This window comes from Solanum stenotomum, chromosome 9 (genome assembly GCF_019186545.1).
Source record: "Solanum stenotomum isolate F172 chromosome 9, ASM1918654v1, whole genome shotgun sequence".
NCBI classification, from domain to species: domain Eukaryota; kingdom Viridiplantae; phylum Streptophyta; class Magnoliopsida; order Solanales; family Solanaceae; genus Solanum; species Solanum stenotomum.
The window spans coordinates 5,928,079-5,954,290 of NC_064290.1; the positions used below are offsets into that span (position 1 = coordinate 5,928,079).

General features: G+C 29.3%; 1 protein-coding gene across 1 annotated transcript; it reads right to left on the reverse strand.

Annotated features, from left to right (window-relative positions):
• Nucleotides 1–168: 168 nt before the first annotated feature.
• On the reverse strand, nucleotides 169–8,064 carry LOC125876115 (beta-glucuronosyltransferase GlcAT14B). Its single transcript, XM_049557232.1, has 4 exons — nucleotides 6,515–8,064; nucleotides 1,421–1,496; nucleotides 1,198–1,313; nucleotides 169–878 (listed from the first exon to the last, which is right to left on the reverse strand). The coding sequence occupies exons 1-4, from the start codon at nucleotides 7,149–7,151 to the stop codon at nucleotides 361–363; spliced, it is 1,347 nt and encodes a 448-aa protein (XP_049413189.1). The 5' UTR covers nucleotides 7,152–8,064; the 3' UTR covers nucleotides 169–360.
• Between the last annotated feature and the right edge of the window lie 18,148 nt (nucleotides 8,065–26,212).

The window sequence follows — 26,212 nt, forward strand, 5'->3', positions numbered from 1 at the left end:
TACTAAAAATTATCCAATGATTCACACTTATCCACAAGGAGAAATCAACAAAACCATTGCAATTCTTTTACATGCCCAGAATTACATTCCAAAAGTTTTTATATTGTTAATAAATATGCAAGTGATAAGAGTAGGGATTAGTACTGAACTTGAAAGACCATTGCCAACTGAGAAAAGAAAAGAGCAAAATTTTACATTTGAAACTGTGATCTATCCATACAAATCATGTACAATTTGGGGTCATCTGAACTCTCACCTATGAGACAAAACTACATCTCAAAAGGCTCAATCACTTGTGATTTTCTTTGATTAGTTATATAAAGAACATAATGATCAATGAGAAAACAACGTTAGTAATCTTTAACTCTTAGTTGAGCATTGTTTACTACGAAAATCTTCAGATAGCAGTTTGTTCATTAACTCTTGCAACCTGTTGGCGCCAGGACCAGGCCTAAACACCGAGTCGTCTCCTATCACAGAGCAGGGATCAGCTCCATCAGCTGAGGTTCCATTACACCATGCTCCTGGTGCAAAACGATGTGTACGACCAAGTAATTCTTTGTCAATCTTGTCTAAGACAGGATCATCCTTGCGGAATTTTCGAGCAAATGGTGCACTGCTATTAACCATTTTGTTGAAGTCCTTCACTGTCAGTGAAACAGGATGCTGCTTGGGAGGGGTGTCCCAAGCAATGTAGTGCAAATCATGGCCTATTGCAGTACTACGGAACTCTTCCGTGTTGCAAATTACTGTGTGAAAGTAACCTTCTGGTGAAGAAACAAAATTTGCATAGTACATGAGCAGAGTTCTTGGAAAGTTATCCCATCCCCATATGCAGTACTCCACAAAAGAGCGTGTCAAAACCACCCAAGCTGAGCCTAACCATCAAAAAGAAGAACTCTAGATATAAGAATGAGATGAATAAAAGTTTCAAAGTGCATCCTTCTTTACTAATTTCAAAAGGAGAGAAAAACATTGTGGCTAGAAGTCAAGTCCTCTTAATATATCATCACTAGCAGGGCAGATCATGAACATATAAGAGAAAAATATATGTACTAAATTTGGTCTGTGAGTCTCTGGTTATTAGTTTCTTGTATTTCAAAACTCAAGAAAAAAGCACAAACTGAACATAACAGGTAAAGACATAATCCATGTGCCATTAGTTGGGTCCACTTCCAACTGTTAAATAAACTTTACCTGTAAACAATGTAAAAGCTGTAGGTAGTGATCGCCGTTGAGAAGTTGTGGCAAGGTCAGATTTCTTGGACAAATAAAGACCAGGATCAATTATAATAGGTTTAGCTCTCTGGTTCCTACAACACAACAACAGCACCCAAATTAGCATTTCAAGTATTTTATGTACAAATAGAAAAAATACCATGCTTGGGCACTTTAAAATTGAAAATTTTAACTCACTTACAGTTTCCACCCATGAAGCAGCATATTTTCAATAAAATTCAGGTTTCTGGACATATTAGAGAAGACATGGAGCAAATCTGCAACATTTAACAGACAAATGAACTTCATTTTCTGTGAAAGAAAGGAGTGATTGAAGGAGAGAAAAGTTAATAAATTACACAATGCCCTAGATTCTAGAACCTAACATTTTAAAAAGATTTATTATGAAAAAATAATAATTAAACAACAGATTTTTGGTTTCTTTCATATGCATTCGTGATAAAGTACCTTCTAACCAGTAACTAACTAGAAAAGTCCAGTCAAAAGACACAAGCCGACAATTGGATCCCAGTATATGGAACAACCATTTGCATCACTTGCCAATGTATCATTTCTTCCTATATCTTTCAATTTTATGCAGAAGGTTATAATGTCCACATGAGACGATCAATCCTCTTTTTAGCGAGTGCTATCTTATGGTAATGTGAAGTGCATCAGCTCCTCGCAAATTTGCATATACTCCACCATCTCATTCCCCCTTGGCATCCCAAACACCACCTAATGCCCGCAAGTTTCCATCTTTAAAAGCAAATGTAAGCGCCATAATGCTGATGATGCAGGCGTAACAGATTTGGTGAACTTACTAATGGGACAAAGGAATTGTGGACAGCAAGGAAAAAAGGTTTTCAGGAATTTGTTGTTTCGAGTGGTAGAGGATGAAGGTTGTGGGATGATAGATTGACGTTGAGGATAGGGAGGAACTTCAAAGCAAGACTCTAAGAAGGTTTCTCGTAATACTTAAACTACACAAGATAGGTGATTAATTTGGAGTGTAAAGTCTAGGAAGGTCTTGTTAGTTAACTCTAAATATACGTAGTTTCACGCTAGGATCCCCCTATATCTGCAAAGTTTCCATGCCTTCATATCCACAAGAATACTATTTATGGCACATGTTCCGTCTTCTACAGTTTAAACTTCTAAAACATGTTTGATTCGGTATTATCTCCACAACATTTGACATTTTAACTCTCTAAAACTGAACATTAAGATGGAGATAATCTCAATTCATGCTAAATGATCTGGAAGATTGGCGGAGAAACTTTCCCGTCCGTGGCAGCGAACCGGCAAACTCCTGAATGCAGCATTTTCTTACATATTTTTTTAAACCAAAATGAAACAGGTTCCCTTATTTCCTGCTACTTACACCTTTCCTCCCTTATTACAAAGGCACTTTTTCTTCCTTGGCCCTATGTCTCTATTATCAGAGTGTCATATGAAGAAGTCTTTCCCTACTATTTTCTAAAGATGTCACCCAATAATAAAGTTTTCCTCGCACTTCTCAGTATTTATTGTTTTCTCCACCAAATTGAAGGGCAGAATTGTTATGGTTACTGTTTCAATATGTGTGCCTTGCATAACTTGAACAGGATTGTTCTATGTTCTTGCGAGAAGAAAAAATGTAGGGGTCAGGAAATCACAGGGACAAAAACATTGATCCAAAAGGATTTATGTGCTACTATTTATTTAGCTTTAGATGTTGTTATCAACTTCCAAATACTCTTCTTTTTCCTACTTCAATCATATCTAGTCCAAACGCCTATGTCACACATTGGCCGGGAATTTTTTTTTTTATCTCCTTGTACGGTATTGGGCAATCTTGAAATCATGGTTGAAGGAATGAGTTGCCGATGATCCCACACAAGTCGAGAAAATGAGTTCCCAAATGTCCATTTTTTAACATATGAGAGCTAAGCCATACTCATTCTTAGTTTTAACTAATTACGGGTGCTCATGTTATTGTTCATGCTCCAAATATCCAATTCTGGGCATGTGGATGTAAAAATGTCCCACATTAATTGGGGTAACAGGTTGTCTCCTCATATGGCCGTGGCAATCCTCATTTCATGAGCTAATTCTTTGAGTTACTTGGGGCCAATATACATTTTCTTAACAGGTACAATCAAAATATCTAATAATGTCTAATTGGTTAAGTGGGATGTTGAGGAGGATCTGCATTTGTTGGAATAGAGAAAATTCACCAGTAAGATCTATTGTGTGATCACTAAAAATGATATAGAAGAGAGAAATTGGTAATCAAATAGTAAATGAGAGATAGGAGAAGTAAATTACTTATTGCTATTTAATTGTTTTGGTAAACCAAATGCATATGCAAGACAGTGCTCCTGTAAGCACAAGCACCTCTTGACAACAGTTTTATGCATAGCCTCAAAAGTTCATTTGATAGATAAATTGCACCTAAAGTTGTATTGCCCATCAGAAATATGATTACTTTTAACCATTTATATGTCTAAGAGTCCTTTTTTTTTAATTCTGTAAGTAATTCCTTGAATTTGTCTCTTTACTTATTTTTACCACTTCCAACTTTGTTATTCCAGCCCAATTCTCTTTGTTCTTGATATTTTGATAACCTTCGATATGTGCTTGATACCTCAATCAATTTCATTGAGAACGCAAAAGATTTGTAGGTCTTAACTAGTTAAAAGTCAAACTTGAATTGAGAATTCTACTTCCCTATTTTTTTGTTTTAATGCGCATTTTGTTTTAATGCACATTCCTACCACCTCCCCCAAACATCAGCATAAGTTATCTTTCATATTTTGAGCCATGAGATCCAAGATTTTAATGCCCCAAACCCCTGCATTGAGATGAAGCCGTCATAATGATCTATTTGGTTCAACAAGCGGAAGACCTTTGCAATTGTCCTACGTGACAAAACTATAACTAATTTCCATAAGAACAGTTCTTAAACATGATAAGGAATGGACAACCAAACCAACCTTGTCATGCAAGGTTGATACTCACCAGCTATTTTCAGCATCATAGACAATAACAACATATAAGTCTTATATGATGTTATTGTCTATGATGCTGAAAATAGTTGGTGAGTATCAACCTTGCATGTAATTTCAATTTATAGTTTCGTTTACCAATCTAAGCGCAAAGCGGATTATAAGACTCTTATAGATCACCATGGATTGCCATAATAATCCGCTTTGCGCTTAGATTGGTAAACGAAACTATAAATTGAAATGACATGTTTTTTTTACCCACATTAAATGGCGCTTGACATATGTAAGTGGATTTAAATTTCCATTATGTTCAGAAGTGGAACCAAGTACATCCTTGTGGTCATAGGCTTGCAAACTAGAAACCACATTAGATCTTCACCCATTGTAGTTAATTATACTTTATTACTACCTCCCTCCAATATAAATGAACCTTCTTGACTAAAGCACAATGTGAGAGAAGAAAGTCTAAATGTGATTATTGCATTTGCTTTGTTGGAATATTTTAAAGTGATTGTTGAAATATTTGGGAAGAGTGTAAAGATGGCATTCAAAACCCGTATCATAGGGTTGTAAGGTGCCTTGACAATTGGAGTATCACTAAATTTGGCATCAAGGAAGAACGATCTTTTTTTGGATTAAGCTAATCTGAAAAGTGGATCAACCATCAAAAAGCTATCTGATTTGTCAAACGAATAAATTTTATACATTGACTTAATCACCACTTCATCAACACAATTTGACTCTTCCCTGCTATCCTACCGAATATTACTAGCCAAGTTCCTAAGAATGTCAACCACAGAAGGTAGGCACACCGCTTACCAGCAGGGACTATAAACTAGAAATAGAACCTATTGAACTACTTCTCAGTAAAAGGAACCTAATCAACAAAGCTCATTCATTCAATTTTCTTTTACACGTTTTTAGGCATTTTCCAAAAGAGAGCTTCAGCAATAGATAAAAAGCTTACTTGAAGGGACCCTAGAGAATAGGTACTTGCTCTGTAAGTTGGTTAAAAACCAGTGACTACATTTTAGTGGTCTCGATCACTGTAACAATAATTCTACCGAATATGTCATGCTAAATCATCCTAAGCATGAAGTCTAAACATTGCAATAATTAGGATGTCTTAATCATGTAAATTAGCAGTGAATTTACCTAATGCGCTAATTGCACAAACGACTATCTACCAGTAGTAGACAAAATGTTCTGCAAGGGTGAATATTTTTTTTATTTTAGCTGTAACCTGCAAACTGTATTGAGAGGGAATATTTTAAGGGTGATATTGATAGTCAAGAGGAGGAAATAGTTTGCACACTAGGTTCTGGAATGATAGGTGGTTGAACAACACTATCCTGATAAATGATTACCCAACCTCTATCAATTTTCATATAAACCAAACTCCAGAACAGGGAGAATAACACATGGAGTCTTCTTTTGAGAAGGAACCTATAAGGCTATAAGACTGTGAGATTGTTAATATGAGCAATCTGTTATATAGGCTAGAAGGTTACAAAACAATATGTAGGCACCAGACAGGCTAAGATGTGGCAATGATAAGGAAGGAATATATTCAATGAAAGCTGCCAATAGAATATGTGCAATGTGACCTGATTGATAACTAGCCATGGAAGTTGATATGGAAGATCAAGCTGCCAACACTCAGCTAGAGTGTTGGACAGCCCTTTATGAAGCATGTTCAAACCAGGACAATCTCAGTAAAAGGAGCATTCACATTGTCAATAGATGTTATATGACCCAGCAGAATTTTGAGTCAAACAGCCACTTATTCCTTCACTGAATGTGGCTGCAGACATATGGAATGAGCTCTTCTCTGTCTTTGGGCTGAGCTAGGGAATACCAAAGAGTACTAAGGAGCATTTGAAGGATTGGTAAGTCCATCAAACAAGTATGAAAGATGATCGCTACAAGTATTTTTTGGTGTGTCTGGACAGAGAAGATGTTTTGATGGTTTATCAACTCCAATCCATTTCCTTAAGGCTCGACATTTAGTATATTTATAAGCTGGCATAATGCATCACCTTATAGCTTTTTGCCCACTGTTAGCTCTCTAGTCCTGACATAGTCTCTGATGTAAAGCAGCTAACAGAGTTTTTTTTTGCTTATTTAACTTTTGTATATGATGCATCTACTCTAATGCCAGTAATGAAATTTGTCATTACTCCACCAAAAAAATAATGTTGCAACTGGACCTTCAAAAGTTCTTAACCAAGTAAAAAGAAGCTAATAAAGAGTATATAAAGAAATATATGATCACAACCTATAGCACATGGAAGTAGCACACTTACCATCTTGAGTCATCAGTGGATAATCTGAAGCACTAAGATTGATAAACCAGTCCCACTTTGCACTTTCCTTCAGCAGAATAGATATAGCTTGAAGGGTACAAGCAAACATCGTCGGGCCCTTATAAGTCACTAAATTTGATTGTGCCATTACTCGAACATTCTCTACTTTGCGGAACGTGGGATCATTCTTCACCGATATTGTTAAGTTCAACCTTTCTCTAGGTGGAGCCTCAAGATCCATATGTAAAATATACTGATTCCTTGGGTGATAAACCGCTTGCAAAGTCCTCATCATTCTGTGACTGTCACCTTTTGTGCCTGATATGAGATAAGCAAACCTAGGTGGTTCATTTTTGGCAAATCCATTTGATTGAAATGACTGGAAATCAGATTCCACAAAATATACATCCGACTCAGCAGGCCTAGCAAGAGAAACCATATCCAACTGCACTTGATCTCTTCCATAGGATGATGAATATAACCCAAAAATCGTTGTTGTGAACAGCGTAATCGACACAAGCAAGCTCACAAAGAATGGTATTTTCCAGTGTCTATCGCCATATACCCTTCCCGAGTAAGAATTACCATTTTTATCATTAAACACTCTTCCTGAATAAGAATTGGCATATTTCCTCATGCTCAACAACCAGTATACAAAAGAACCCGAATTTTACAAATGAATTGCAAGCAAAAAGCTTCCAAGACTCAAGCTTTTCGCCTTGATCTCCTCGAAAGAACGAAAAGGATGGAACTTTACCATCAAAATGAAAAAAGGACGATATGGGCTATCAGCAGAAATGGTTGTTTCTGTAGAAACAGCACTAAAAGCTCAAAAGCTTCCAAATTTCCACCGACGAAAAAGTAAAATTATTGTTGTTGGGTTTTTACTATGCAAAGCAACTAACCATTACAAGTAAACTAACCAATAAAGGCAATGCTGGAAATTTTTTTTTAAAAAAATGTACGACTAAACTGTGGTGGAGTACAGAAAAGGGGAAAAAACATATGAAAATATCTAAACAAATTCAAACAAAGTAATCAGATTTCACACAAACAACAAATAGATTCCTCTGCTTAACCCCACTTTCCTAAACCTCAGATCTAATGACCCATTCAAACAAATTAGTTCAAGAAACTAACTTTAAGCCTATGGGTTTCAGGACCTCACAGAACTTATATCAAACAGTTGGTGATCTAACCAATAAAAGAAACTCAAAACCCATATGGGTTTGATTCAAGAACTGGTCTTTTAGCATAAAAGTCCAAAAAAATTGCAGAAAAATGAATTGGGTAGGGGAAAAAAGGCAGCAAAAGTTTAAAGAACCCCCTTTTAGCTGAATTAATCAGAAAAAAAAAACTGATTTTGCTGTGTTGCAAGATTAGAGAGAGCTGGGGTTTGAAAGCAGGAGAGGGAGAGGTGACCGTACAGATTGCTTAAAGTGTAGGTAATGACCTAATTTGTGTATGATTATACGCTTGATTAGTACAGTATTATATATATAATGGAACTGTTAATTTGGAGTTAAGAACAAGAAAGATAATGTTAATAGTACTTGGTTAAAATAAGCAAAAGGGATTAGTAATAAACTACTTGTTGGAGGTAACAAGAAAGTATAGAGGGGTCTTATAGGTTTCTTCACTTGTAAGTTCAATTGGTTATATGCTCCGTCGAAAAATATGTTGTAGTGAATGAAACTGCTCATTTTTTACATAAATTTTTTGATAGAAAATGTTTTCCCTCCAAAAGAATCTTATACAGTGCAAATTTAGATTAATCAAACTCCAATGCGATCTGCAGATTTTGAAAGCCGAATAAAAACCAACTTTATTTTTTGGATATATGCAGAAATTTGATGTTTTTCATTTTGAATGTTAGTTTTAACTTTTTACCGGGTGAGTTATGATGTGTTAGAACTCTTTCTTTCTTTTTATTAGAAGTTAAAAGTTTTTTTCATTTATACATTTAATTGTGGTGAGTTGTGGCGTGTTGAACTCTATCTTTTTAGAAGTCAAATATTTCTTTTAATTAAATATATGTAGTAACTTAATATTTTTAATTTTGAATGTTTAAACAATTTTTATTTTATAAGTTGTGGCGTGTTGAACTCTATTTCCCTAGAGGTTTGAAGGTTTCTTTACTTGTATATTCAATTAAACATATGCAGAAATTTAGAGTTTTTGGTTATGAATCTTAGTTTTTATGTTGTGAGTTATGATATATTAAATACTTTCTTTGATTTCAACCCAAGTGATGGACTCTAATTTTAACATGATTGATAGTGTCAAAATTAAACATATGTTGAGGAGATGATTGTGGTTTTGTGAGTATCACTTACTATAAGGTAACCTAATTCCGTTGGAAGGATTGTTGCGCATTGTTTTATAATGTGTGGTATTATATTTTATTATGTTGAATTAATAATATCACACATTAATAATTTGAAAGACAAATTTATCAAAAAAGTAGAATATGTGATAGATCTAGGATAAAATATAAAATGAGATTGTTAATAACAAATAAAGACAAAGTAGGGGGGAAAATAAGATAACAATATAATCACACTGAATCAATTGCTACACAAAAAATAGGACTTTTTGTTGTTTCCTATAACATACCATACAATAAAATTAACTATTAAAATAAATAATATATTTAAACTAACAACACGATATCATAATATCCACCGTTCAAAGAAGTTACTAAACTACCGGTGTAACAAGAAAGTAGAGGTACTAGATTTCTTCACTTGTACATTTAAAATAGGATATATGCAGGAATTTGGAGATTTTAGTTTTGAATGTTTGTTTTTTATATTTTTGACGTGTTGAATTCTATTTTTTCTTGATTTTAACCTAATAGATATGTTCAAAATTAAGCATATGTGAGTGAGAAGATGATTATAGTTTATAACTTTATAATTTATGAGTGTCACTGAAATATGTGTCACTGTCAAATAAAAGTGGTTTTGTATTCATGGAGATTTGAACTCGAAACCTTTAAATTAAAGATGAAATACTATTCAATCTACCACAATCTTTATTAGACCGTCCTCGAATACGAATCAAGTGATTTTAAAACAAATGCTTTTTTGAGGTAATGCGGCAAATTCAAAATTTATGTACTTTCATAGTAATGACAAAGAACTTTCACCTAACAAAATTTGATAATTCTTTGGGTCTAAAATAATTATTTTCTTTGTACAGAGAAGGTCACCAAACTACAATTTGATCAGATTATAAAATAGGCCTTGGGCATAATTATGTCGATAATTTTAACTATGGTGTAGACTAAAGTAAATATTTTTAAAAAGTTATACACATGAAAGATTCACCTAACTCTTTTTTTAAAAAAAAAAATCAAGTCTAACTCAATTTTTTGATCTCATGACTTATAAATTATTCAAAATCATATAAGAAAACAAAAAAAATATCATCTGCATCGATATGATATTATATATATTGGAAGAAATTGTGTCATTCTTGGCTCGCTAATCAAGTTCTAGCGAGTACTTTAAAATTATTTATTTGTTTAGTCCTTTTTTAGGGGTTTGAGTTTTATAAATTGTTCATGGAATAAAAAATCACACTTTGATTATGAAAGTTCGAATAGCATGAATCATTCTTGAAGTTTGATCTCATAAAGGTTTGAACTCTATGAATCTTTCATCGAGCTTAAAATTCATACAAATTTTCACACTTAATTAATTGTGAAAGGTAAACTCTATAAATCGTTCATGGAATTTGAACTGATAAAGATTTAAACTCCGTAAATCGCTCATGAACTTTAAAACTCCAACAAATTATCACACACTTGGATGAAAGTTTAAATCCAACATTTTTTTGAACTTCATCACATTGCGTAGAAATTTGACTTACCAAAAGTTCAAACTTGAACATCATGTGACTAAGTTGTTACACGTTTTAGCTACGAATATTATCGTCCAAATATTATTTCCATCACAAAAGCAATTATTTTTCAACTACTTCTCAAATTATTATAACTAAATATATGTAATTGTTTTTCAACTACTTTTCAAATTATTAATCATACTACTATGGAATACATGTAATTATTATTAATGGATCTTGTCTGTTGGGCTTTTGAATATTGTATACTTTTTGTTTGATGGAGACCCTGCACATTGCAGACAAAAATGCAAATTTTTTTAAATTTGTACTATCAATCTTTGTCCTAATTATTTTAGTAGTTTTTTTAATTTACTATTACTTCTTCCGTTTCAAAATAAATATTATCTCAATTTTAAGAAATTCAAAATACAGTGTTATCAAGAATTTTTAAACAATTTTATACTTCATCTTTTTAGTAGTGTTCAATTTTTACTAGACATTTATTAGATAGAAATAGTTTAGTAATTAGTTGCATTGATTTTTTAATAAACGTAATATTTGCTAAGATGACACTTATTTGGAGATAGACGAAGTATCTCTTTTATCTTTGGCAAAGTATCATTTTATAGCTCGGCTTTAAGAAAAGAACTTGTAATAGTGTTTTGTATGGATGTGATTGTTTTCCGACCGAAGTGCATGAATATCCAATTTTGATATTCATTTAATTTGTTTTCGCTTATTGAAGTAAGTTTTGTACATATTTCCATTTCAAACAATGTTTGAAATTTTATATGAGTCAAGTTCAAACACACGTGATTGAAGTTCAGTCATTTTGCTTCCCTCAACCATTTTTTACTTAAAACTTCAGTTATATATGTCTAAAGGTTAACCATTTTTGCCTAAACTTAGAGTAAAAATACATGAACTTTACTTATTAAGCCTAATTTTAGACACCACATATTCAAATAGATATGTACACAAAAATTTAAAAGATAAATTCATATAAAATAGCAGTGTCAAAAAAGGTGTCCAAAAAATGGATAACTCTTGTCATCCAATGAGTTGGGCTTCAACAAGGTATAGTAAGTTCCATGGTGGGCTTGGCCTATTATAATGGATAGATGAAAGAATACTTGGGTCTAAATTCCAATTGACAATAACCACTTTCATTTAGGAAAAACTATTTTATTAGACATATATTCATACCTAGATACATACAGTTTTGCTATCAGATACATCAAAATAGAGAGGGACGAGTGAGATGGGTGAAATAATCATGTATTCCAGATACATAGGAAGTGGCGAGCGAGATGAGAGGGAGACGAGCGAGATTTGTAATGTATCCTAGATACATGCGAATCACTTGAATACAGTGTATCTAAAAATAATTACACTTAATTTTGGCCCTATGTATCTCAAGATACATGTATCTGGATATACCTTAAGCACACCAAAATATGATAAGATTCGTAATATTAAAAATCCATTTGTAGAAGTTTGAATTTAGTACATCATATTAAAATTCTATGATAGTGAATTTCGAATATCAACACATTATACAAATATTTTTCGTGTTTTGACTAAGGATATTTTAATCTAAACTTTAATTTCACATTATATTATAATTATAAGCAAATATAAGTATGAATAGACAAATGGAAACGGCTCTATTTTAGTTTTTACTCCATATCGGTCAATAATTGTGACTGGAATTGGTAGGTGTATATCCATTTACTTTTTTTGTTTGATTGAAAAAATATTTCCCATTTAATTGAAACTTTACAGATCATTTATTTGGCCTATTATCGTTATTATTCTAACTACATAAATTTTAGACTTACTGAATAAGTAATATCACGATCACTCAACTAATAAGTTATTATCTTAAAAATTCATCTTTTTTTCGTTGAAGAAAATTGAAATCAAGTAAAAAAAAATGACATTTATGAGATAATAATCGTTAGTTGTGTGACTATCTGAGAAATTCAACCTATAAAATTACAAAATTATTTTGAGGCGACTCATTTTCGCTAGGTGAATGAATCAAAATATCATCAATGAATACAATCAAAAACGAATCTAAATAGGGTCAAACCATCTCATTTATCAACTCAATAAATACTATCGGGACATTAGGCAACCCAAAGGACATTAAATAATTCAATTCAATTCTTAATTAAATTAAAGAAAGTAGGCTAAACTACTTGGCTAGGTAGAGTGAATATTTTCATGTGAAATCACATAGTAGGTAGCCGCTAAATTAATAAAAACGAATTTAATATACTAATTATTTCAAATTTTCATTCTAATCTGTAATTCTGACTAAAAATATTTAACCTTCCACTAATTGAAATTTGCACTTTTTAATCTCTCTACTTGTGAATCTTTACAAATTTACTAAACTATTATTAGTCTTCATACTATTATTTTACCCATCGTTATGTTAAATTAGTGATGTTACTCCGTATTAAAGAGTAATATCTTTTCTTAAGTAATCTAAGTATAATATTTTTCCTACATTAAAAAGATAAAAGGGAAAAGGGTCTGATATATCCCTCAACTTTGTCATTTAGAGTTGATATACCCCTCGTTATAAAAGTGGCTCATATATACCCCTATTGTTATACAAATGGCTCACATATACCCTTTTCCTCTAACGGAAGTGAAAAAATTAATTTTAGTTTAAATTTTTTAATTATTTTTAAAAAGTATAATCCCATATGGGTATATTTAATCTTCCTCAAACGTATATTATTATTTTTAACTTTTTTTCTTGTTTCAATGACNCTTATCATCTAGGCTATCTAAATTTAACGCAAATACTCACCTTTAATTTTTAATAGAAATCAATACGAATAAAAAAAACCCATCTTCAAAAAGACTCGATTGACTTTGTTAATAACACTACTAAAAAAAAGACTCTTGTTCATTACTAATAACACTACTAAACAATGTTAAAACTCGACTGACTTTGTTAGATTGTCGGTGATTTTAAAGAAAGAAAACCAACACAATTTCGTTGATTATTTTTCACACAAAAATACATAACACTCTTAAAAATAAATTCTTATTTTTTAAAAAGAATTATTTTTTGTTAACTTTTAATTTTTTAACTAAAATTAACTGACACATGTCAATTTAAAATAAGAAGTTGCCATTGAAAAATTTATATAAAAATAAAAAAATCATAAAAATAATATTTCGTGTTAAAATGGAACATAAAAAGTGGAGTTTAAGGGTTAAAATGAAACAAGGTTAAGATAAAATGTCAAAATGAAAAATGTGGACAAGTTAGAGGGGCTATATATGTGTTTGGCCAATAATTAATTATGTAGACACACATTACAACAGACATCATATTATTAGCCAATTGACATTTATATCAATTCAACAAACATGTTTAGAGACTTGTCACTATCATTGGTCTATATATATAATAAAAAAAAAGATATTGGAATTGTAAATTAAACATTACAAGCTGGCATCAACAAAATCAATAATATATACAGTTTATATATCAATGAAACAAACCTTAAATCCATTGGATTCCAAATTTCTAATTAAAGGAAAAAAGGTACTAGTAATAGTTATGCTACAATATATTTATTACTATAAGTTAGGGGACACATTATAAATATACGCAGTAAATTAGTGGTTTACATAATTTAAAAAGATTAAAAAGACTTTGTATTATATTAGAAGATTAGTGGTCATTTGTTCAAGTTTTTGAGAAGTTAAAAATATTTAGTGTAAAAAAAAAATGATTGACGTTTGACCAACTTTTTAGAAGAAAATAAGTATAAAGTGTAGTAAAAGTGATTTATCAAAAGCTAAAAGAAAATAATTTTTACCCAAAAACACTTATAAAAAACTATTTTTGAAAAAAATATTCTTATAATATAAGCACTTTTAAAAGTCCGACGGATTGTCTAGGAAATATAATTCCCAAAATAACTTATAAAATTTATTGATCAACACAATTTTTATTTTTATTTTATTTTTAAAAGTTTGGTTAAATAGGGGATAGTCATTCAAATCCCCAAAAATATAAAAAAAAGTAGGCCAACTATATCCAAGCTTGACTTTTTGGGTATTTATTCAATGTAATTATCCTTTCATTTCAAACATTTAAAAGGAGGAATTAAAATTCTACCTACTGGTAATTGAAATTTTTTACAATGGTAGAGGTCCAATCAATAATAATTGTGTGAGGCTCCGTTCTCCTTTTGACACTTAAATAGTGAATTCATTTTTTTACTTTTTTACTATTCTTCTTCCACTCACTCTTTTTTTCTTTCATTTTTTTAAATTCTTTTTACTCATGAGTCCTAATAAATATCTAACTCCCAACTATATAAGTAAACAATTGATATAATTAATAAAAATACTAATAAATATTTTTTGTCAAATGAAAACGTTCTCGTGACTGAATATTAAAAATAATCTTATTATTCAATATTGTTAATAGTATAAAATTAACTAAAAAAATCCAGTTTCTTAATTATTAGCATTTTTCAAAAATTAAATTTATTCAAATTTATTATTTGATAGCTCTTTTTGTTTTGTCTTAGACTTTAGTTCATATATGTGCAGTCATTATCTTAACATAGATTATCAGTTAATTTTTTTAACATTTTTTAGTTACAATTCTTTAAAATACTTAATGGAAAAACGCTAAAGAAATAAATTTGAAATTGAATGTGAAGACCTCTTGATATATAGAAAACGTATAATAATAATAATAATATATAATGAGTAGTTAATTTAAATGTTGTCGAAATCAATTGATTCTTGAAGAATGAATTAAGTATTTAAAGTTTTAATTCAAAAGACTTAAATTTCACTATGTGATTTGCTTTACCCTGCATAATTTTTTAAAATCGTTTATAAATTCGTCTTGGTTGTTATTAAAAAATATTGAACAGTAAGTTTATTTTTAAAATTAATAGTTCTAAAAGTTTTAAAATAATTTAACAGAAAATATGTTCATCTATATTTTTTTTATCAGATATAATAATTATTTAATTATGCATTTAAAAAATAGATATTTATTAGGAGTAAAAAAAAAAAAGAAAAGAAGAGAGGAGTGAGTGGAAGAGAAGTGGAGGATAACATGTAAAAAGTAAGAATAGGGCTCACTATATATCCAAGTGTCACGAAAAGAATGGAGCCTCACACAATTATTGTTGGTTGGGCCTCTATCATTGTAAAAATTTTCGTAATAATTACACTTTCATCATAATTAGAAGTTTTAGGTTTAAGTTACTTCATTTTTCGACGCGAATTTAAATTTAATTGATATGAGCATAAATATTTTATTATTAATTCCATTAAACAAAATATTGCCTTCCATTAATCGTTAAGATAGTAATAATTGTGTGTGCATGTAGAAGACGTTGATATATCTAAGTCAACCCTTGGATTAGGTTATTGACTTTCAAGAAATTACTAATATAAATAGTTAATTACTAAGTTGCAGAAATGTTGCTATTAGGTAGGTGGCTTTTTTTTTTTCTTACTCCGTATTCGATATCCACATTGAAGTCCGATAAAATCTTGATTAACGTCAAAAAATATACTAAACATTTCCTATCAAAGGCGACTGCATATTCAGAAACTCGAACTTGATATCTTTGATTAAGAAAAACCGAACGAACCCATCATCTCCGAAGGTGTGGTTGAACCCAAAGGTTTTAAAACATTGAAGTTTATGTTTTGGAAAATAGAATCTTGAAAATATATACGTAACTCCAAGCTGCAGCAAAGCTGTAAGAGATGGCCTGAAACTGGCTAAGAAAAGACAGGCCACAGAGTCATAAATTAAAACAAGAGTATCTTTTGAGAGTAGTACTATACAGTACTTCTACTGTTCAAATTTATATCGCATAGTATTATAGTAAGTTATAATAATTGTTAAATTTAAAATATTTTACTCATATAATAATAGTTGTTCATTATATTATTTTGAGATGTTTGACAATACGTGTTCACTTTATGAAATCAATGAATAATTTTACACTTAGTTTCTAATTTACCTTTATCATTAATTATAATCATTTTCTTATTATATTTTTCAAGACATAGTTTATTACTCCTTCCGTTCACTTTTACTTGTCATATTTTAACTTGACACACCATTTAATTTTTTTATTTATTTTTATAACCGAGAAATCTGTATGTGACCTGCCTTTTGGACCAATCATAGCCTAAACTCAGTGGATAATGGGCCCGCCCCTTTACCCTTCTCCACTTAAATACCAAACTTTGCTTTATTAAAAAATAATTATTGATAAGTATTTTACCAAACTATCCCTATTAAATGATGTTTAATATTAAGTCGTGAAAAATGATTTGAAGAAAGAATATTTAATGAAATATAAATGTCTTTTCTTGATACACCCCTTAACTTTGTCATTTAGAACTGATATACCCCTCGTTATAAAAGTGACACATATATACCCCTACTGTTATACAAATGACTTACATATACCTTTTTCCTCTAACGGAAGTGAAAAAATTAATTTTAAAAAAATGTAATCACATATGGGTATATTTAATCCTCTTGAAACATATATTATTATTTTTTAACTTTTTTTTGTTTCAATGACTAATTTAGATTTATTATTTTGGATAGTCAAATTTATTTAAGTATTGCTAATATTCTTGTAAAATTTATTATAGATGACCCAATTTTTTTCTTCAAATACAAAAATTAAATTACAATATATCCGAAAAATAGTTTTAAATTATAATATGGCCAAAAAAAATAGTTTTAAATTTTTTTCTTTACACTAAGGAATGAAAGAAAAAATAAAATAAGAAAAAGAAACTCAAATAATGATAATTAAAAAGTCAAAAAATAATTTATGTCAAAAAAATGAAAATATACCTTGAAATTTTCTAGAAAAATCATATATACCCCTAAATATTTTTTTAAAGAAATCAAAAGTAAAAAATATAAATTTAAAACTAATTTTTTCACTTCTGTTAAATGAAGGGTATATGTGAGCTCATTTTATAACGGTAGGGTATATGTGAGCTGTTTATATAACGGTAAGGGTATATATGAGCCACTTTCGTAACGAGGGGCATATCAACTCCAAATAACAAAGTTGAGGGGTATATCATACCCTTTTCCCTTAATAATATATGAATTAGTTATAAGGAAGTTTAAAAATTATATGTTCAAATAAATTTTAACTTCAAATCAATCTGATTTTATATCGTATGTCCAAATGATCCGTAGTGGATGTGTTATACATATACTAAATGAGCACATTAAGGATAACAATTATTCAATTTTTTAGAATTAATTTTTCATTGTGTTTGAAAATGACCAATTTCAAACCCGGTATGAAATTGTAAGTTTTTTTTTTTTTAACTCTATTTTTCATTTTTTGAAATTGTAATTAAGTATATGTAAATATAGACGCTACTTCAAATACTCTTTATAAAAAAATGTTATCAAACATAACTGCATTTTCGACTAGAACGTATAAATTTTAAATATTCTAAACACCTACTAAGCATCTCTAGTAAACATGAGTCATGATTCATCAAGTGGGGATTGGAATGGAATATATATATTTGCAGGGAAGAAATATTACCCCCCTGGCCCGGCCTTATTGTCTTTAAAGCGAACTACGATATCATGTTCGATTGAATTTAATAACTTTAAAAAAATTGAATTTAAAGGATATAAATTTTAAATTTTGACTTCGTCTCTACTTTTAAGGATACTAGGTGTACTAGACAACTTCCAACATGACAACTTGAGTCTCTAGAAGTTGTTATGATAGATTTTAAATACTCATTTTGTCTCAATTTATGTGACTTACTTTCCTTTTTAGTAAGTCTAAAAAAGAATGACACATTTATATATTAAGTAACAATTTAATTATAAAATATATATTTTACCGTTAATGAAATGATTTACAGCCACATAAATTTCTATCATTAATTTTGGACCACAAATTTTAAAAGCCTTCATTTCTTTTTTAAACTCCGTACCGAATCAAACTACCTCACATAAAGATGGAACGAAGGGAGTACTATATGTGCAAGTGGGCTAATAGAGTTGTATGTTAGCTGCTAGGTAGTGTTAATGTTGGTAGTTCAAACACAGAAAGGATTGCCCCTATAATGAAGAGTAGTAAGTTTCTGGTGAAAAGGAACATTCAATAAAGGGGAAATTAATAATCATTGTATAGTTCATTAACAAGTGTCTTGTCAAAGCTAAGTGGAGTCAGAATTTATTATTTTTGGATTATGAATTTGAAAATATATTTTCTAATCAGTTTGTAAAATTGAGAGATAATAATTTTTTTAATTGTTAAGTAATATAATTAGTTTTAATTTATTTCTCAACATATAATAATTAGGGGGTGATATGATAAAGTTTATAATTTTATTTATTATTTTTAAGACATGTGTCAAGTTAAATATGAACAAATAAATATACATGAATGAAGACTGAAGAACGTATTCTTATTATGATATTATAGTTAGACATATTTAATTCTTATTTCACCCTTATTATCTTGTTTACGCTTTAGTTGACACACTTAGACGTGCGAGAGTGTTACATTATCCCATATATTGATGTGTGGGACGATGACAATTTATTTATTTTATATGATCTTATGCAAGACTCATCACTTTTTGAGTTTTTCATTTAATTAATAGGAGGTTGTTATACGCCTTGTGGTACTTATACCACTCATCTATCGGAAGTTTGACTCTCATCACTCTGGCATATTATCCAAAGGCGAGTTGAGCCCTAACGAACGCAAAACACTATAAATTATGCGCGATGGAAGTCCTAGTTTAAATTGAGCTCTCAAGTTAAGCTCATTTTTATCTAAACACAAATACGATAAACAATAGCTATATTCGCGTATAAAAATTTTAACTTCGCATAAAATTCACATTAAATAAACTCAAAATAACTCATATTATATAACCATCAAGCCCCTTGCACAACTTTTTAAAATATGATTCCATGTAAGACAAGATCAAAGTCAATGAAGTGTATGTGTTTTAATGGTTTAAATTATGTAATGGTGCATTTTTCTTATCATTTTCTATTGCGTTGAAAATATGGTGNCAACTATATAAGTAAACAATTGATATAATTAATAAAAATACTAATACATATTTTTTGTCAAATGAAAACGTTCTCATGACTGAATATTAAAAATAATCTTATTATTCAATATTGTTAATAGTATAAAATTAACTAAAAAAAATCCAGTTTCTTAATTATTAGCATTTTTCAAAAATTAAATTTATTCAAATTTATTATTTGATAGCTCTTTTTGTTTTGTCTTAGACTTTAGTTCATATATGTGCAGTCATTATCTTAACATAGATTATCAGTTATTTTTTTTAAAATTTTTTAGTTACAATTTTTTAAAATACTTAATGGAAAAACGCTAAAGAAATAAATTTGTAAGTGAATGTGAAGACCTCTTGATATATAGAAAACGTATAATAATAATAATATATAATGAGTAGTTAATTTAAATGTTGTCGAAACCTTGAAGAATGAATTAAGTATTTAAAGTTTTAATTCAAAAGACTTAAATTTCACTATGTGATTTGCTTTACCCTGCATAATTTTTTAAAATCGTTTATAAATTCGTCTTGGTTGTTATTAAAAAATATTGAACAGTAAGTTTATTTTTAAAATTAATAGTTCTAAAAGTTTTTAAATAATTTAACAGAAAATATGTTCATCTATATTTTTTTATCAGATGTAATAATTATTTAATTATGCATTTAAAAAATAGATATTTATTAGGAGTTAAAAAAAAAAAAAGAAAAAAAAAAAAAAGAGGAGTGAGTGGAAGAGAAGTGGTGGATAACATGTAAAAAGTAAGAAAAGGGCCCACTATATATCCAAGTGTCACAAGAATAATGAAGCCTCACACAACTATTGTTGGTTGGATCTCTACCATTGTAAAAGTTTTCGTAATAATTATACTTTCATCATATTTAGAAGTTTTAGGTTTAAGTTACTTCATTTTTCGATGTGAATTTAAATTTAATTGATATGAGCACAAATATTTTATTATTAATTCCATTAAACAAAATATTGCCTTCCATTAATCGTCAAGATAGTAATAATTGTGTGTGCATGTGGAAGACGTTGATATATCTAAGTCAACCCTTGGATTAGGTTATTGACTTTCAAGAAATTACTAATATAAATAGGTAATTAAGTTGCAGAAATGTTGCTATTAGGTAGGTGGGTTTTTTTTTTTCTTACTGCGTATTCGATATCCACATTGAAGTCCGATAAAATCTTGATTAGCGTCAAAAAATATACTAAACATTTCCTATCGAAGGCGACTGCATATCCAGAAACTCAAACTTGATATCTTTGATTAAGAAAAACCAAACGAACCCATCATCTCCGAGTTTCGAAGGTGTGGTTGAACCCAAAGGTTTTAAAACATTGAAGTTAATGTTTTAGAAAATAGAATCTTGAAAATATATACGTAACTCCAAGCTGCAGCAAAGCTGTAAGAGATGGCCTGAAACTGGCTAAGAAAAGACAGGCCACAGAGTCATAAATTAAAACAAGAGTATCTTTTGAGAGTAGTACTATACAGTACTTCTACTGTTCAAATTTATATCGCATAGTATTATAGTAAGTTATAATAATTGTTAAATTTAAAATATTTTACTCATATAATAATAGTTGTTCATTATATTATTTTGAGATGTTTGACAATACGTGTTCACTTTATGAAATCAATGAATAATTTTACACTTAGTTTCTAATTTACCTTTATCATTAATTATAATCATTTTCTTATTATATTTTTCAAGACATAGCTTATTACTCCCTCCGTTCACTTTTACTTTTCACATTTTGACTTAACACACTATTAATTTTTATTTTTTTGATAACCGAGAAATTCGTATGTGACCCGCCTTTTGGACCAATCACAGCCTTCTAAACTCAGTGGATAATGGGCCCGCCCCTCTACCCTTCTCCACTTAAATACCAGACTTTGCTTTATTAAAAAATAATTATTGGTATAAGTATTTTACCAAACTATCCCTATTAAATGATGTTTAATATTAAGTCTTGAAAAATGATTTGAAGAAAGAATATTTAATGAAATATAATTGTCTTTTCCTGATATACCCCTTAACTTTGTCATTTAGAGCTGATATACCCCTCGTTATAAAAGTGGCACATATATACCCCTACTGTTATACAAATGACTCACATATACCCTTTTCCTCTAACGGAAGTGAAAAAATTAATTTTAGTTTAATTTTTTTAATTATTTAAAAAATATATAATCCATATGGGTATATTTAATCCTCCTGAAACATATATTATTATTTTTTAGGTTTTTTTTTTCAATGACTAATTTAGGATTATTAGTTTGATAGTCAAATTTATTTAAGTTTTGCTAATATTCTTGTAAAATTTATAATAGATGACCCCATTTTTTTCTTCAAATACAAAAATTAAATTACAATATATCCGAAAAAATAGTTTTAAATTATAATATAGCCAAAAAAAAAAGTTTTAAATTTTTTTCTTTACACTAAGGAATGAAAGAAAAAATAAAATAAGAAAAAGAAACTCAAATAATGATAATTAAAAAGTCAAAAAATAATTTATGTCCGAAAAAATGAAAATATACTTTGAAATTTTCTAGAAAAATCATATATACCCCTAAATATTTTTTTAAAGAAATCAAAAGTAAAAAATATTAATTTGAAAACTAATTTTTTCACTTCCGTTAAATGAAGGGTATATGTGAGCTCATTTTGCAATGGTAGGATATATGTGAGTTGCTTATATAACGGTAAGGGTATATATGAGCTACTTTCGTAACGAGGGCATATCAACTCCAAATGACAAAGTTGAGGGGTATATCAGTAATATATGAATTAGTTATAAGGAAGTTTTAAAATTATATGTTCAAACAAATTTTAACTTCAAATCAATCTGATTTTATATCGTATGTCCAAATGATCCGTAGTGGATGTGTTATACATATACTAAATGAGCACATTAAGGATAACAATTATTCAATTTTTTAGAATTAATTTTTCATTGTGTTTGAAAATGACCAATTTCAAACCCGGTATGAAATTGTAAGTTTTTTTTTTTTTAACTCTATTTTTCATTTTTTGAAATTGTAATTAAGTATATGTAAATATAGACGCTACTTCAAATACTCTTTATAAAAAAATGTTATCAAACATAACTGCATTTTCGACTAGAACGTATAAATTTTAAATATTCTAAACACCTACTAAGCATCTCTAGTAAACATGAGTCATGATTCATCAAGTGGGGATTGGAATGGAATATATATATTTGCAGGGAAGAAATATTACCCCCCTGGCCCGGCCTTATTGTCTTTAAAGCGAACTACGATATCATGTTCGATTGAATTTAATAACTTTAAAAAAATTGAATTTAAAGGATATAAATTTTAAATTTTGACTTCGTCTCTACTTTTAAGGATACTAGGTGTACTAGACAACTTCCAACATGACAACTTGAGTCTCTAGAAGTTGTTATGATAGATTTTAAATACTCATTTTGTTTCAATTTATGTGACTTACTTTCATTTTTAGTAAGTCTAAAAAAGAATGACACATTTATATATTAAGTAACAATTTAACTATAAAATATATATTTTACCGTTAATGAAATGATTTACAGTCACACAAATTTCTATCATTAATTTTGGACCACAAGTTTTAAAAGCCTTCATTTTTTTCTTAAATTCCGTACCGAGTAAAACTACCTCACATAAAAATGGGACGAAGGGAGTACTATATGTGCAAGTGGGCTAATAGAGTTGTATGTTAGCTGCTAGGTAGTGTTAATGTTGGTAGTTCAAACACAGAAAGGATGCCCCTATAATGAAGAGTAGTAAGTTTCTGGTGAAAAGGAACATTCAATAAAGGGGAAATTAATAATCATTGTATAGTTCATTAACAAGTGTCTTGTCAAAGCTAAGTGGAGTCAGAATTTATTATTTTTGGATTATGAATTTGAAAATATATTTTCTAATCAGTTTGTAAAATTGAGAGATAATAATTTTTTTAATTGTTAAGTAATATAATTAGTTTTAATTTATTTCTCAACATATAATAATTAGGGGGTGATATGATAAAGTTTATAATTTTATTTATTATTTTTAAGACATGTGTCAAGTTAAATATGAACAAATAAATATACATGAATGAAGACTGAAGAACGTATTCTTATTATGATATTATAGTTAGACATATTTAATTCTTATTTCACCCTTATTATCTTGTTTACGCTTTAGTTGACACACTTAGACGTGCGAGAGTGTTACATTATCCCATATATTGATGTGTGGGACGATGACAATTTATTTATTTTATATGATCTTATGCAAGACTCATCACTTTTTGAGTTTTTCATTTAATTAATAGGAGGTTGTTATACGCCTTGTGGTACTTATACCACTCATCTATCGGAAGTTTGACTCTCATCACTCTGGCATATTATCCAAAGGCGAGTTGAGCCCTAACGAACGCAAAACACTATAAATTATGCGCGATGGAAGTCCTAGTTTAAATTGAGCTCTCAAGTTAAGCTCATTTTTATCTAAACACAAATACGATAAACAATAGCTATATTCGCGTATAAAAATTTTAACTTCGCATAAAATTCACATTAAATAAACTCAAAATAACTCATATTATATAACCATCAAGCCCCTTGCACAACTTTTTAGAATATGATTCCATGTAAGACAAGATCAAAGTCAATGAAGTGTTAAGTGTATGTGTTTTAATGGTTTAAATTATGTAATGGTGCATTTTTCTTATCATTTTCTATTGCGTTGAAAATATGGTGTTTTATCTTTGGGTTATATTTTATAAAAGAAGGATGAAAATATTGTTTTATTTAATAATGATAAAAAGTGGAAGAAAAATCACATAAAAACAAGAATATGAAATGATTCTCCAAAAATGAGAAGAAGTTTATAGCACCATACTAGAAAAGGGCACCAATACGCAAAAGCCCTTTAAGAGCCAATGGATGATATATACCATCCACCTACTTGCCTACTTTGAATATTTTATTCGTTCCAAAATAAGTGTTATCATAATTTAAATTGATGTATAATAAAAAAAACATATTACTCGTGTTTACCAAAAGTAGATTGATTGTTTTATTGTGCACTTTTCTTTAATGTATCTACGGTTATTTTATGTGTTTTTTCTTATTAAGAGAGCACTTATTTTAGGACGAATTAAATATTATTTTTTTCATTTTATATTACTTGTTCATTTTTTATTTACACATTTCATAAGAAATCATTAATAAAAATGATAATTTTATTAATTCACCCTTTTAACTCTTCCTAATACTCTCTATTTACGTGTCTTATTATCAATACCAAAATTAATAATAGAAGAACTTTCATGAAATTCTATACTAACATTTATACTTTTAAAAAAGAGAATTACTTTTAAGAATTAAATAATTTTTTAAAATTAATTTTATCTTAATTTTATAAATTAACATATAATTTGTAACAATTTTTTTTTTTAATAAATATGGATACGTCATAGACGGAGCCAACCTTGGACGAAGAATGGTTCAATACATATTTTTTAAATATTACTTATAACGTATATTTAGTTTTGCTTAAATTTTTTACTTTGCGACTAAGACGTAATATGAGACGGAGGGAGTAATATACACAGTTAGCGATGACCGGTAAATAAATGAATAAGTAATATGCAAATAGGCTAATCACTTTATCAATAAAAATTTAGTGGAGTGGTAAATATTCTTTTATTCTTAAATAAATTTTTTGAATTCGAGCCTTTCTTAGTATAAAGTCATCTTTATTAGTAATCACTTTACCTCCAATATAAATTTTTTTGATATGAATCTGAATTTAGTTGAACTTAAATATAGGTACCGAATAGAAAAAATAAAATAAAATAGGCTAACCACTTTACCTATGCAAATAAATGTATAATAGTTTGCTTCATTTCCGTTGGAAAAAGGGAAAAACAGAGTCACATGGGTCATTGAGGACCTTTTCCTATGCAATAATTAAAAACTTTTTTCATCTCCCATTTTTATCCAATTATATATATACACCCTCATTTGTGCTTCCACAAAAATTCTCTTTATAGCAACTTTACTACGTAAAGTAAATTAACAATCCAAATAAACTAGTAGTAGTAAAACTATGTATTCAATTAGGATATACTAGTATATAGTGTACATGTACTTTGCGTTTCAATAAAGCTAACAATTCTACCTTGTGGACAATGCAATTTACAAATTTTCAATGAACTCAACAAACGATACAAATCACACGTAATAATATACACGTTAAATTCATTGTTAAGTAATAAAAGCGATGACTTGAAAACTTAAAAGGAGTCGTGAAGGAATCTCTTTTTTCCTTTGAAAAGAAACAAAACTAAAACTAAATTGGAGTTTGGTTTATATATAAACTCTTCAATTTTCGTCGTGAATGATAATTCCAAATAAACATACCCATAAGTCACTCCCACTACTAAGCATGCACCAAAAATATTCACACTACAATAATTAAACCTTTGATTAAAAACATCAACATACATTGCAAGTCGCTGTAGCAACCATCCATACTAGTAACAGAGACAGATTCAGAATACAAACTTATTGTTAATCTCTTCGATGAGAACAGTGCCTAGTAGTTAAAATATTGGCAAGAAGTACGATTATCGATTTTCAACCATCTTCTTCCATATTTGAAAATTCGCAGTCGCTATTCTTCGAGTGTCCGAAAAGTTTAAGTTTGGCCAACTCAGCTATCTACC